Here is a 15975-nt window from a genome sequence, read left to right as displayed (position 1 = left end):
AGCTGTACAAATACGAAGATCAAAAGTCCTAACTTGCACAACCTGTCAGGGTAACCTGAGACACAGGAAACAGACTGTGGTCCAGATTTCTGTCAAATGTCCTGTGTGGCTGGTGTGTGTCTCGATGGTCTCAGGTCCCCACTGTACATGAGTCTGTACTAGCACTTTATGGCCACATTTTTTTTATACTAAAAAAAGTGTATTGATGGAGCAATTTCATATTTAGAGTCTTTCCAAGTGTTTTTGATTTCCTTTCAAAACTTTTGAAAGTAAATAATGTCCCCATTTTACAGATGAGGAACCCGGTATAGGAATAATGAATTGATTATAACCAACTGTTTGGAAACTCAGTAGGTGGAAAGTTCAAGCTAGTCAATGAAACTGAAATCATGCAGAAGGCTGGAATCATTGTGAAACAAGTTAACTGCAGTGTTTACTTCAATGCCAGGAATTTATGGAGATGGAAAAAGCTAAGTTTTCCTGATTGTATCAGTTGTTTTTCAACTAGCAAGTACCTTTTGGAACATGCTTTCTTATAAACTCTTAGGGATTTTTCTGAAAAGTCTCTGTACCACACATATTGTCAACAGTCAATAAATGTCTTCAATAATCAAGAAATAATTTTATGCCATATATAGCAACTCTTAATTGTTCACTTACTAGGATTTCTTTGCATTGAAGTCTGAATGTCTACCATCTTTCTCCTATTCAAGACCAAACTGCTTTTCACCTTTTTATTCCTTTATGTCCTGCATAGCATATATCAAGGAATACAAAATGTAAGCCATATCTTATTAAATGAATCATGCAAGAGCTGGGTTTTTTCCTCCCCTTTTTTAAAACAAGTAAACTAGTTAAGGGTAACAGTTCCATTAATTAGAACTGCCATCACAGAAATGTTACGAAACCCTGCCAAAAACAACGACGTATTAGGTCATATGGGAGTCAAAAAACAAAAAACAAAAAACCCAAGTCTACTGAAATTAGAGAGAAGATTTATCAAGAATCCAATAACCACTTTACATCTACTAGGAATTAAAAAGGACAACAACAAAAAAACCAACGAAACAGAAACTAAGTTTGGGGAGGATATGGAGAAACAGCAACCTTCACACACTGCTGGGGGGAATGAAATATGACACAATGTCTATGAAACAGTTTGGAGGTTGCTCAAAAAGATAAAAATGTGATTACTATTACCACTTGACTCAGCAATTCTACTCCTAGGTATAACCCAAAGGAATTAAAAATAGGGATCCTGTTAACAGACACATGTACGCCAATGTTCACCAAAGCATTATTCACAGTAGCCAAGAAGTGGAAACAACCCAACTGCCCATCAACAAATAAATGGGTAAACGAAATGCCCAGTATCCCTACAATGGAATGTCATTCAGTCATAAAAGTAACAGTGGTTTCATATATGCTACAACGTAGAAGAATGTGAAAAAAACATGCTGAAAGAAAACAGATGGGAAAGGGAAAATATTAAACATTTATAGTAAGCAAATTACATTTTTTTAAGAGTAGGCAAATTAATAAGAGACAGAAAATAAATCAGGAGTTACCAGGGGCAAGTGAGGAGAAATGGAAACGTCATCCCCAAATTAGGTACTGGTGATTGTTGCACAACAAAAGAAATTCATGCCTGAATGAATGAAATTGTACACTAAAAAATCATGGAGCTGGCAACATTTGTTATATGTTATATAGAAAATTTAACAGCAAAAGCCATTAAATCATATACTTTAAATGTATATATATATATGGCACGTGAGTTATAGCTCAATAAAGCTAATTTAAAAAGAACTCAGTGGACTTGGGGGTACAATGATAATTAGAGATCATTTAGTTCAATGAGTCTAGCTTAAGAATAAAGCCTATTACAGTACTAGCTCAGCCGTAGTTAGTTATGAAGAGCATTAGCAGTGATCTAGTTTGACTTCTCTAGCTTTGATACATGTTACATACTATGATAAAATACCACCGAATAATGACTCTTTAAAATTAGGGGAGAAGAACAAATGACACATACATTTAGTAGCTGACACACAACCTGTCAAAGTACTTTAGCCTGAGCAATTACCCAACAAGTGTAAGACAATGCCTGTTATGGAACTGTACACAAGAGGCCATTAATCTGTAATGTTAACCACAAATCACCTTTGTTTGCTAAAATACAAGTTCAGCTAGGCAAAATTGGGGATTTGGGGGTCTTCATGGTAGGTAGGAAAAACCAGACAGTTTATTTCTGCCTTTGCTCAGGGTCTTTACCCTTAGACATGCCCTGATTTCTATTTCCTGTGTCACCCTTAAAATCTATACCTATCAAATTTTAATTAAACTAAGCTAACTCTTCAATGCCACTATATTTGATTTACATTCCAAAATTTCAAGTATTAAATGTGAAGGGTGACAAACAGGCCAGATACTTTCCTGTCAGGTTAAAGAATGGATGGGGTTTCTAATTATGTGGATTAATGGAGCCACAGATAATCTGAAGGGATGTCTGGGTTTAGGTCATTTTTAGCTTAACTGGGGAGTTTTTGCTTTAAAAACAAAACATATCCTATTTAGACAAACTGAGTAACCACCTGATTAAAGTTCAGTGTTATCATTTAATTTAACCTGAGCATGTTTTCCCCCAAAATTATCAAACTGACTAAAATGAATTTAAAAATTAGTCATTTTGCAAAAAGACTAACACTACTAATAACTGACAAGACAATAACCAAGTTTAAACAACATGCTGAGAAGCTCCAGACATGGAGAAGTCCCTCTAACACCAAACTGTGATATACAGAAGGCCCTGCTAGATTGAGGTTTAAGTTTCTCAACAATAGAATATAACAAAACATTACGTCATGGAATTTTCCCCCAAAGGAATGTGAAGAAAAGCTTTTAGGAGAGCCTGGATAAATGACACAAGAGAAATGTGTAACAGTTGTGAGCACAGTTATGTTTTTAATTCACCAATTATAAAAGATGACTGAAAAGAGAATATGGCAGGGTTCATGACTAAGTCCGTTACCCAGAAGGGGTCTGTTTTCTGTGTAGAGACAAGCAACCCTGCTCCACTGTCACATACCAAACTTTATTGTGGCCATTTGTCCTAGACAATGTGGATTAAATAGTCAGTCACTGCACCAGAAAAAAATGCAGCAACATTCCATGGCCAACCAACAGCAAGATGTTATGTAAAATTACAGGACTAAGATCCAACAGACATATTTCCAGCCATAATTCTAAATTTACATCTCTCCAACTCAGCCATCCATATTACCAAGGTCTCAGTCTCCCAAACAACAATAAGACACAAAGACCTCTAGTACTTTACATGTAAAAGTTTACAATATGCAGAAAGATCAACCAAGAGCTCAGCAAATGTCCTGCACTCACAAGTCAGCCTCTGAGCAGAACACGTCTGGTTCAATATTCCACAGGAAATTTACGAGTTACCCTGAGGTTCAAAGAATGAACAAAACTCGACCTTTTTCTCTTTAGAGTTCTTCCCAAGTTACTAATACATGAATGGCAAACATTATTAACGATTAGTGATTAAGGGAGAGGATGGTGCTAAGGGGAGGCTCATTGCCAGTGAAAAGAGCTGAACAGAAGAACCTAAAACCAGGCCTTTGGACATGGAAGCATAAAGATACTTGGCCAATTGGCTCAGAAAAGGGCATGGTTCATTCTCTGTACTAGTAATGATAACTTTTAGGTACCAAGAAAATCTGAAATGTCAACTATACTCTGCTTAGCAAGGCAAGGAAACATATATTGTGACATTGACCACTTAAACATTTTAAAATAAGCTTTTTTTTTTTTTTGCATAGAAGTAACGGGGTGTAGGCCAGAGGTTCAGGATGTGAGAGGATTCACCAGAGACAGAGTGGGGAGCAGAATAGGCGGATCTACTGGAATACACTGCTGGCAGGGAGTGGTGGTTGAGGCAGGAGAGGTCTGCTGTGCCATGTGGGTTAGCTCCCTGGACGGGGATCGAATATTGGCCATAGTGGTGATAGTGTTGAGACTTAACCCCAAGACTACCAGAGAAGCCCTAAAATAAATTTATCTGCTTAAAAAAAACCTCAATGCCGAATATAAGGGAATGCTGCCTTTGTTAGAAAGGTCATTATAAAATTCTTCTGTTCTTCACAGTGTATCAGTAACATCTTTCTACACAGAGCAGAGATAAAATACAATGGAGGGTATTCTGCGAATAAGCAAACAACTAAGGTCACTTCCTTTATAAGACTAAATAAAAAATCCTGGTGAAAATTTCATTTAACTAACTTTGAAGGCTTCAGGATAATTCTGCTTTTAGAAAGATGCCACCTAGTTAAACTGTCAGAAAACAATGCTTAAATAGAAATCATGGCTTTATTTTTAAACTTAAAATCTGGCTAAATTGAGAAAATTCTATCTTCTGTGTAATGCAAAAATTATAATAAAACCCCATTATACACTAATATTCAGTGAGTATTACTAGTGCTCAATAAATAAATGGTTTACATTTTGTTCTAAGAGGAATAGAGTGAGTAATCGGTTCTGATCTGGTCATTTATCCAAGTCTATAAAAATTCAGAGCTCTTGGGCCTCCCCGGTGGCGCAGCGGTTGAGCGCTGGGTTGCGAAGCTGCCCGCAGCCACTGCAGCGCCGGTTCGATCCCCGGCTGCTCCCCGGCCACCGGAGGAGGGTCCCATATGGCGCGCAGACCTCTCCTGCCGCCCGCTGCTCCCCTCAGCAGTGTACATCGGTCCTTCTGCCTGCTCTGCTCCCCGCTCTGGCTCTGGTGAATTCTCTCACCCTCCCGAGCTTCTGACTGTACCCAGTGCATGTATAAACAAAACAAACAAACAAAATAAATAAATAAATAAAACATGAAAAAAAAAAAATTCAGAGCTCTTTGGATCTTCTGGATACCTAAAATGTTCACGTTTTCATGCAAAAACCAACATTAACAAGCAAACCAATTTCTGAGAGCATATATACTTTTCCCCAAAGCCTAAAAACTTTTCAAGATTATGTCACAATGACACCATTATCCCAAGTGAACAGGCCCATATAAAGGCTTTCCCGAGGGCCTGCCCATCATCAGGCTATAGGGTCTCTCTCTCCTCCCCTCAGCATGTCTACAAAAGCATCCAGACACTCAGAATTGCAGTTGGCAGGGGCACCTGTGGGTTTCCACAGCAACACAAGTTCGCTGAAGCAACACAAAGACAGTCTGTAGTCAGTCTTGACTGGACTACAATCCAGTGAACTGGAAAGGCCACTTGCCTTTCCAGAAGCACCTACATACTTGTGGCTGCTTTAATCAATGCTCATTCACAGCCTCTTGAGCCAACTGGATGGAGCAGGATGGAACCAGACCCAAGACAACCCAGTTAAAGATCAGTCCAGTCCTCAGCTCTAGAACTAAATTGCTTCCTTCTACCCCTCTCAGCTCGATTCCCTTACATTGTTTTGTTTTTCAAAAATACCCGGGGTGGGGGCGGGGAGTGGGGGGTAGATAAAGCAGGTAAAAATTTCAAAACATACGGCAGACATGATGCCTATGAATGAAATACAGGTATCTCTCCTCAATTATACCTGTAATTACGGCTCAGTTAGTCATTTATTATGTCACAATGCAGAATGTCTTTTGAGAAAGTCGTATGTGAGTTTTTGATTAATCAGAATAAAGACTATGACCTATTTAAAAAAAAAAAAAAGCCACACACCTAATAACCTCATAAGAAAATCCAAGATTCTCATCTATTCTTGGCTTAGACTTAGTCACCAAGTGTATAAATGGTCAAATGAACAGGACAGTACCATGAAATGTGACTAGGTTGAATTAGAATGAGGGCTACACCATCAGGTAACTTCAGCATTAGAATAAAGCTAGAGTTGAGTATTATTTAACACTTTGCATATCTGACCACAGTGCTAGGAAACATCTCTTTAGAGGGTTCATTGAATTGATGGCCCCTCCCCTCTTACATTGGGCAATGGTAGTCCATTTGAGTCCCCATCCAAGGAAGTTCTATACTCCCACCACCTCACAAGGAAACCCCCAAAGATCCATCACCAGTACTCACATTCAAAGCATTCTTTGCAGCTTCTGCTTCTGAGCGACTGTCAAAACTGACAAAACCTACGGGCTGAGGAAAGAAAAAGAAATATGAAGGGGGAAAAAAAAATCAGGGATGTCATTTTTCTGGGTCAAAGGTGATGTCAAACTGAACAGCTAAGATAAAGAATTGACCACAGGCAATGGGTAGAAATAAGAAAGCCAGTCCAGAAGAATCATGACTCAGTGTCTTAGCCAAATTTCTAACATGAATCAAAGGGACTGTGAAGGTGGCTCTTCAAGGGCACAGCTGAGGATTAAAAGTATCATTAAAAAAAAAAAATCTAGCAGGGGTTGGAAGGTGAGCAGTAGTGGACAAAGGAGTAGAGAAAAATTTGGATCAAGAGGCTCTACTTTCCTAAATTAAATTCACTGTACCTCAGTTTCTTCATCTTTTAAAATGGAAAGAGAACCGAATCACCTTTCGGTACACTGTAAGTGCAAGGAATACAATGACACAGTGATAACATCCCTGCAGTCTTGCTAAGATCAAAATTTTACAACAAACATTTCCATCTCAAATCCCAAGGGATGTCTTTAAAAAGTCCTGTGTTTAATCAAGCATGTAAACCACATTGTCCCAATAAACGGAGAGGTAATAATCCCTTTGGACTACCTTTCAATCCAGAAGAGTGTTAGCAACATAGCCTATTCCTCATGAAACAAAGAAAACCTCCTTGAGAAAGGAAAAGTAGCTGGCAGAGGAGTATGCTCAGTGTTCAACATTAAAATAACAACAAAAACATTGTTAAAAATTTCCAAGAAGCTTGCAGGAAAGATCAGGGTCACTGTATGCCACTGTCCATTCTAGGTTTGGGAGTAAGAGGTCTGAGAGGCAGACCCCTTCATCATTAAATATTCATACTGACTGTGAAAGCTTGCCTATTTAACTTTATACTTAATAATTAAAAAAAAAAAAAAAACAGCAAGAACCTGGACTAAAAGTCAATTTGGATAATAATCATTTCTTTTAAATATACAAATGAATCCCACATAAATATGCTGAAGGAATTACATTTGCCTGCTTAGAGGTAGTACCTGACATCCCGAAATTATGAATGATATTCCTGGGCTAAATCCTAATCCATTTCACCCTAAATTTAAAGCAACAAAGTCAAACCCCAGTGGAAATTATAAAAGAATTCCCAGCCCAGTAGTAGTCCTGAAGAAAGCCAACTCACTCATTATAAAAATGATCATTTATACAAAAGTCTGGAATACTTACCTGCTTAGATGTGAGCTTTATAAGAGAACCCTCGTAGCCCTGAAAATGAAGAAACATATTCAGACCAGGAAAAAAAAAGCAATTGTAATATAGCAGCTTGTTCTAGTGAAAATCAGTGAGTCCTTTATGACTAACCAATTTTTCCTACAAATGCCTTCTAATTAAACTGGAAAAGCAAACCCCCCACTCCCTAAACACACACAAATGCCTATGCTTGTATACTTAAGGGCTTAAACAAAATCAGGCCCTAAAATTCATACATTAATTTTTAAATTTTTTTTCATTAAATATGTAATGGTAGGAAAAAATGGGTATCTGTCAATAACAGATCTTTTTCATTTTAGAAAATGAGGAGAAAGAAAGTAAATTCATTCAGTAAGTGAGGAAGGTCAGACTACTTGATTCATTTGCTATAAAATAACAAAGCAACATTAAAAATGTACTTGTTAGGCCTTAGTCAGAATTGCAAAACTTCTAGAAAAATTTAAAGCAGGCAGCAGTGCCAAATTGTTTTGAGTTCCTTTGCTTATTAATAAGAAGCAGCCAATTTTCACATTGGTATTCCGATTGGGACATGCAAATATTCCCTGTTGGGTTTCCACTCTAGGACATAGAAACACTCCCCAACATTCCCTCACCCTTCCTGGCTCCTCAGGATAAGGGTAACAAAGTGTGTTTATTTCTGAAAATAATCAATGGCTGGTGGCTTGCTGATGGATGCCACAAGAGGGGAAAAACACCACTTGACATGATTGACCACCGTACATATCAGTGCAGAGACAGATTTGCAGACTAGGGTCAGCCTCCAGGGACTTTAATTAAAACAAAGTTGTTAGGAATGTACCAGGGTCCTGACTCTAGCGTTGGGGTTTCTGAGCAGGATGTTGGGATTGATTCATCCTCCTATCTTCCCAGCAGAGAGCTATGTTACCAATTAGCTACTGTAAACATTTTACCTCAGAGGCCTTGAGTTCTTCTGGCCAGAGAGGTCATGATTCACAGCCCTGCCTCTTCCTTTTCAAGGTGCTCTCTCTCAAAGACCTCGAGGTTTAAACACTCTGAAGGGCCTCAGAGGCAAAGGACAAATGGATATTTCACTCAAGTGTTAACACCACGGGTGGGACTATATTGTGCTCAAGATCCAAATAGAAATAATATCACGTAACAGATCAGAAAAGGGATGGTAGAATCAGACTGCAAATTTGAATCCTGTCATTTATTGTGTGTGCAAATTTGGGCAAAACTTATTTAACTGCTCCAAGCTTCATTTTACTCATTTGAAAAATGAGTGCAACCTGGCAAAATAAATGAGGGAATTCATATTATGGGACTTGCTGGCTGAATCTTTCTCTATATATATGTACTAAAAATTTAACAATGCTTTGTTCATTTAGAAGAACAGTTAGCTTAAAAAGTCCTCACCCACAAAAGGGATGGGCAGTAAAAACTACAACCCTCAAGAAGAAACTTAGGAAATTCTGTGAAATTGGTGCCCTCTCACACCACCTTTGCTTTCTTTTTCACTTCCTCTCAGCTGATCTCAGGTCTAACCTTTCTGCTTCCTGCTGTACAGTCATCATTACTGTTGCATTAAGGGGGTGGCTGTCAGAATGGGGTTACATCCATTATGACATGGTGACTTCTTGGCACACAAGTGGACTCGATTTTATCTTGCTGTTATAACTGGCTGTCCCCCAACCCCCAACCTTCCTGCTTCTTTTCCTATCCAGCTGTTTGCAGCTGTCACATCATAGTCCCTCTCCCTAAACAGCTAGATCCTGTCGCTAAAATAAATGGTCCTGTCTCTGTGACCGGGAGTCCACTGCAAAAGTCATGGATCTTCCATCAGAGTTAAGATGGTCCATCATCTAGTCCCAGTGTGGCCCCAGCCAGGCAGTGCTGCAGACAAGTCCTTGCCAGTGAGCTTACACATAGGTCCTCAACTTATTGTGACTTCCAGGTTTGCTCCTTGAGGGCGAAGGCCTCCAGTCCACATTTCTGCCCAGTCCCAGTTTTTTCCTGTGCTCCACAGGCTAACCTTCAATGTTTCTCCTTAGTAGCATACCTATTTTAGCTTCAGTTTCAATTCCTGTAAGGTTTTCAACCCCAGCAATGTTAAGCATCTCTACAGTGATTTTACCTTGACAGTTTCAATTCACAGGGAACTGCATTAAATATTTCTCTAAGCACCAGAAAAGATTCTACTTCAATTCATACCAAACCTTTAAAATTTTACTATCTTTGAAACTTATTTTTTTCCCACAGAAAAAATAATGGAGGTTGGGTTCTTAAGTCTAGCTCATAAAAGTCTATTATTTAACTTATTATGTCTCCAGAGTAATATATAAAAGGGATTATTTCGATTTCTAAGAAACTTCCTATGGATATAAATACATATATATTATAGAAATATATAATCTATATATTGTATAAATATGAATATACATATAATTTATGTTATAAATACAATTTGTATAAATATACATTTATTGTATAGTAAATAAATGGATAGCACTGCGACAGTACTCCTAGCACCCCCCTGGTGGAGGATAAATGGGCAGGACACCAAGGTTGTTCCATTTGCAATAGATGCCAGTTTCATGTTCACATCAATTTAGAGAACCTATTGTTGAGGACAAAAAGCATTTTGTCTTTCCTAAGTGAAACATTAAAACTGAGCTGTTTAACCTACTTTATTCAGACCTTTTAAAAAGACCACTTTATAGGGCCTCCCCGGTGGCGCAGCGGTTGAGCGCTGGGTTGCGAAGCTGCCCGCAGCCTCAGCGGCACCGGTTCAATCCCCGGCTGCTCCCCGGCCACCGGAGGAGGGTCCCACATGGTGCGCAGACCTCTCCTGCCACCCGCTGCTCCCCTCAGCAGTGTACTTCAGTCCTTCTGCCTGCTCTGCTCCCCGCTCTGGCTCTGGTGAATTCTCTCACCCTCCCGCGCTTCTGACTGTACCCAGTGCATGTATAAACAAAGCAAACAAAACAAACAAATAAATAAATAACATGCCTCTATTAAAAAAAAAAAAAAAAAAGACCACTTTATAAAAGGTGCTTTCTCAAACATTTTGTTTCTTCCTACCCAAAATTGCCCATGAAGCTTAAATATAGTTTCCTTTACAATTTTTGAAAGATTTTTAAAAAGTACCTTAAATGGTCTGAAAAGCAAATAGAGCTCCCGAGGTTTGATGTCGAGGGGGAGACCACTGACAAATAGGGTCCGGACCTGGAAAATGAATGAGAAGTGATCAAGAGAGTGGACAATCCAGAGAACAGCACTCACATGAAATCTCAAAAACACAGTTCTTCATATATTCCATGACTCCTATTTAACTCATGTCCTTTCCCATAACACAAATGAAAATGTTAAGATACCATTATGCCAACTCTATAATGTTTCTTTGTGGCTTACTCAAAATTAATTACATCTATAGATGATTTCAATGTATAGATGAATTTATCCTTTCCCAACTAGTCGGTGCCTCAACAGTCACATGGAGCAGGTCCAGATAACAAATATTAGCTGAAGGAAAAAATGTCCTGAGGACGGGAAATCTACCATCCCACTAACCAATGAGCATAGAATGCAGTTAAAAATTAAGATAAAAAAATTTGCTTTGTCCTACTTCATTCTTCAGTGGCATCAATAAATACCTAATTTTGATAAAGGTAAAAATTTATTAAACAACTCAGGTGTATCTAAATAGTAGTCAAAATATACAACTCTGCACATCTGTTCAGATGCGGATCTCCATGGAAGATGCTCCTCTTGTATTCTTTCACAACATGACCAATACCTAAGATGCCCTGCTAGGTGCCACTGGCAGAATTCATTCAAGGCACATATGTGAACATTGTTAAAGTATGGGGCACAATCTATGTATATACTGTCTACTAACATAGAGCACAGGACAAACTTTCGGCAGGGGTGGGGGCCATGCCAGAGAAAGCACATTACCATCAGAGTGAGGACTGAAAAGGATGTGACCCACATGGCGCAGCAGACCTCTCCTGTGGCATGCGCTGCACCTCTCAACTGTGTATTTCAGTACATCTGCCTGTTCTGCTCCCCACTCTGTCTCTGGTGAATCCTCTCACCCACACACATCTGACCTACACCCCTGTTCTTGTATGCATAAATAAATAAATCTTTTTTTTTAAAGATTTATTTATTTATACAAGCACTGGGTACAGTCAGAAGCGCGGGAGGGTGAGAGGATTCACCAGAGACAGAGCAGGGAACAGAACAGGCAGACTGACAGAATACACTGCTGAGGGGAGCAGCAGGCGCGGCAGGAGAGGTCTGTCACACCATGTGGGACCCTTGCCGGTGGCCGGGTACTGGACCAGTGCTGCAGAGGTTGCGGGCAGCTTTGCAGCCCAGTGCTCAACCACTGCGCCACCAGGGGAGGCCCAACAGATACGTTTTTGGTTTTTTTTTTTAAGTGTTGGGTAAAATTTATCAGCAGAGAAAGCAATAGGCAATGAAAGGGGGTATGTTCTAGGTGAAGGGTGAATCAAGCTTAACCTGGGAACTGAGGATAAAAACCACAGGGGAACATCAAAAGTCACCAGCTCAGAAATTCAGTGTCAATTCCACAGACAAAGAATAAGCATGGTTATCACATTTTATTTTTCCTTTTGTTTCTACCTATTTATTACAATATGTTTTGTGTGCCTCTACGAAGTGCCCCCCCCCCAACTTGACTAAGCTGTAACATACAACATTGTGTGAGGTTAAGGTATATAGCTATGTTGATCTGATACAACATATTGCAAAATGGAATAAAAATAACAAAAAGGAAAAAACCCTCAGTGCTAGCTAACACTTCCATCACCTGCACACAATAACTATTTCTTTTTTGTGGTGGGAAGATTTATGATCTATTTACTCGTAACAATACATTATATACTTGAAAGTGACCAATTATATTAAGGGCAATGCTGTGCATTTGATCCCCAGAACTTAGGCATCTTATAACTGGAAGTTTGGACTCTCTGACCAACACTGTCCCACCCACCCCTCAGTAATTACCACCTTTCTATTCTTTGTACAAGCTCACTCCACATTTTGTATTTCTCTCATTAGAAACCGTGCTGCCACAGGTAAAGAAAAATTCAACGTTCATTTCTTAACCTCATGTAAGTATGGGAGATTTTTCTTCGATGTGAAATGAAGAGAACATTTTTTAGAATCCTAACACTTTCCATTGCTTCTGGTTTTGAAGCACACAAAAATCAGCAAGCAAGATTCTTTTACTGATCCAGAACAGTACACAGTAAAACATCATACCATTTACATGTGAGTGCTTAATAAAGCACTAAGATGATGTTAAGAGCCCCAGAATAGTGACTACTTATTTTGCTTGTTTTTTCATTCAACTTTTATAGTTTTACTGAGGTATAATGTATGATAAAATGTACATTTTGAAAGTGTACAAATGGTTAACTTTTAACATACGTGTATAACCTGTGAAACCATTTCAATCATAAGTTTTCTCACACCCTCTTAATATTCCTCCCACACTGTTCTATCTTCCTTATCCCCAAGGGATCCCTGATATGCCTTCTATACATTAGCATGTGTGTTCTAAAGGTTTATACAAAGGGAACCAAAGTCTATACAAAGGGAGCCTTTTTGCCTAGCTTGTTTCACTCTAACATAATTATTTTGAAATTTATCCACATTGCTGCATGGATTAATAGTCTAGTCCTTTTATATTGCTGACTAGTATTTTGTTGCATGGATACAACAGTTTATTTATCCATTCATTTGCTTTGGCTTTTACACATAAAACAGCCATCTCTGTATGGACTTGTTTTCTTTCTTCTTAGATAAACACCCATGAGCACAATAGCTGGATAATATGGTAGAGGTATATGCTTGACTGTTTAAAAAAGGGGGGAAAAAAATAAAACCCTGCCATTCAATTCCTCCTTTTTTGAATATTGTGAGTGTACATAAAAACAAATTTGTATTCTGTTGCTGATGGGAGGAGAGTATTATAAAAATCAATTAGGTCATTTCTGTTGTTCAATATATCTTTGCCTCCCCTTCTTACCACTTCCCACCCCGCCATCTTTACCAGAGATAAAGGCTCTTCCTGAGAAATGAATTTTCTCAATCAAAGTTGCTAAGGCTGAATTACTGACAATAGCCAAAGACACAAACTACAAAAGAATCCTGCCATTCGGTGTGCTCTCCTCATCATCCACCAACTCTCCTCCCACAGTCCAGAGAGGGAATGCCAGCTGCCATTCATTCAGATTTTGAGTATCTATTTTATGTCTGACACTGTGTAGGTGTTGAATGGATCAAAGATTTCCAAAGAAATAATATGACATGCAGGCCCCTGTGATTTAAACATTGAAGTACCATTTGCCTAGCAGTGAAGTTCAGCTATGTGAGTGGTATCAATCAGATTTGGGCAGCTAACTTAGAAAATAAACTACCACTTATATTATTGCTTTAAAGAACAAGGCTTTACAAACATGTACGTCAATTTTTGAATAACTGCATAATCCACAAGAAAACTGATGGTTAGCAACAAAAGATTACTGATAGAAACTAATGTTTCTCATGTGTATTCTAAAAGCTTATGCAAATGGAACAAATTATAAATGTAAACTTTGGTGTAAGTCCTACAAGGCATTTCCCCCTCTGTATAATGAGAGATCAGTGATCCCTTGGTGATAAGGAAGCTAGGACAGGGTGGGAAGAAAATTAAAAGGGTGTAAGGGAACTTTTGATTGAAATGGTTTCACAGGTTACACATATGTTAAAAATTTACCAGTTGTACACTTTTAAGATGTACATTTTATTATACATTATACCTCAGCAAACTGTATAAAAGATGAATGAGGGCCTCCCCGGTGGCGCAGCGGTTGAGTGCTGGGCTGCAAAGCTGCCTGCAGCCACTGCAGTGCCTGTTCAATCCCCAGCTGCCAGGCGAGGGTCCCACATGGCATGCAGACCTCTCCTGCTGCCCGCTGCTCCCCTCAGCAGTGTATTTCGTTGGTCTGCCTGTTCTGTTCCCCGCTCTGGCTCTGGTGAATTCTCTTACTCTCTCGCGCTTCTGACTGTACCCAGTGCTTGTATAAATAAATAATCTTTAAAAAATAAAAAAAATAAAAAAAATGAATGAAAAAGCAAATAATATCTTTATCTACACCCATAATATGTACTATTATGCAACTAATAAAAATTATGTTCAAGGAGAAAGTACATATACTCTAACTTCATTCTAGACACACATATTGGAAGAGGAGAAAATGCCTTGTAGGACATACAAGATGTGGTGGAATAATCCATGATTCAATATTATTAGGTTATATTTCCCACCTTTTTATAAAAGTACATTAGATAAGCTTATTTTTTTTAATTTGAGAACTATCTCCATTTGTCGTTACTTTACTTTCTTTAGGAAACAAGAAATAAGTCAATATTTATGTCAATAAAAGCAATAAAGCTTATGGAGGAAACTCTTTTCTATGTAAATATTTCAGAACTAGTAGTAAGAGATTCTTAGTATCTCAACAGGAAGCTGTTATATAAGGGGGCAGAATGGAATTCTCTGAGGCCTAAGTTTCCCACTAACTCATAAATGACTTATATTTCCTTGAATCTAGAGAAATCCAGGATATCTCATCACTGAAGAGAGATTCTCTCCTCTGCCAAGACAGGTATGAGGCTGACTATGAAAAAATAATTCTTAAGTACTTTATGAGTTTATGAATAAACCTGAAAGTTACTTAAATCCAAGTTATGTCCACATGCTTGGAATCCTTTCTAGACCTCCTCAGATTAAGAGTTTTAAGACAAAAAGTCATGGCTATAAATAGGGGGGGGAAATCAAAAACAAAACCCAACTTTTACTGATTTGCTTACTTCATGCTTTTTTGGTGACTGAGACCTAGAATCACAGGGATGTCAAATATCTCAAATTCTTCTCAAGATCATACTTTGTACCAAAGCTCTTAAATACCAAAGCACTCTGGGGTTTTGTCTTTGCTCTATCTATGGAAATCACTAAGACAGGACATGATTCTTGCTTGCAGGGAGCTTTGTGTCAGTGAAAGAAACTGAATATACAAGTGAAAGTTTGAAATGAAAGTTTGGTCTTTCACAAAGAAATTGATTATCACCCAAAGAGAGAGACAAATGTTTAAAAGACAGATAAATTCATGATCAAATGCTCAGGAAAAAACAGCCCTCCCAAAGTAACAAATGAATGACACCAAATGAACTTTGTGGCAGGTCAATCATTATCCGGGGCAGTCCTTAATTTAACAGCAATGTCTACGGACACAGCTGTGCCTGGCATTAAGCCTTCAGCATCACAGATGTTTACTTTATCAGACACATGGGGAAACACATTTCTTAGTCAAGGACAGAATATGCCTCACATAAGTTCAAGACATGAAGCTGCTGACAGTTCTATCCCAAAGGAACTCTAATGGAGTCTGTGGGTATACCTCCAACTTCATTTTTAACCCAACAGAACTGAAAGAATAAATGCTAGGAGAAATTGCCGTTGTTGAACTGTAAGAGCAAGAAGAGCCCTCCTGGCGAGCCAATATGTATAGCATTCCTGTGGAAGCCACAATTACATTTGGGATAAACTAGC

The 15975-nt window shown here is 38.6% G+C and overlaps 1 protein-coding gene across 2 annotated transcripts in view; it reads right to left on the bottom strand.

Moving 5' to 3' along the window:
- RBPMS (RNA binding protein, mRNA processing factor) overlaps window positions 1-15975 on the bottom strand; it is a 159163-nt gene that overhangs the window by 76966 nt on the left and 66222 nt on the right. For both annotated transcript variants that reach the window (XM_037526002.1, XM_037526003.2), the window contains exons 2-4: window positions 10497-10574; window positions 7344-7382; window positions 6087-6149 (exon numbers count right to left, since the gene is read on the bottom strand). In XM_037526002.1, coding sequence (XP_037381899.1) covers window positions 6087-6149; window positions 7344-7382; window positions 10497-10574 — 180 coding nt within the window. The remainder of the gene's footprint in view (window positions 1-6086; window positions 6150-7343; window positions 7383-10496; window positions 10575-15975) is intronic.

This window comes from Talpa occidentalis, unplaced genomic scaffold (assembly GCF_014898055.3).
Source record: "Talpa occidentalis isolate TD23 unplaced genomic scaffold, MPIMG_talOcc4v2.1 talOcc4.4, whole genome shotgun sequence".
NCBI lineage: Eukaryota > Metazoa > Chordata > Mammalia > Eulipotyphla > Talpidae > Talpa > Talpa occidentalis.
The sequence above is the reverse complement of the archived record's forward strand: the minus strand, read 5'-3'. Positions and strand labels throughout refer to the sequence as shown.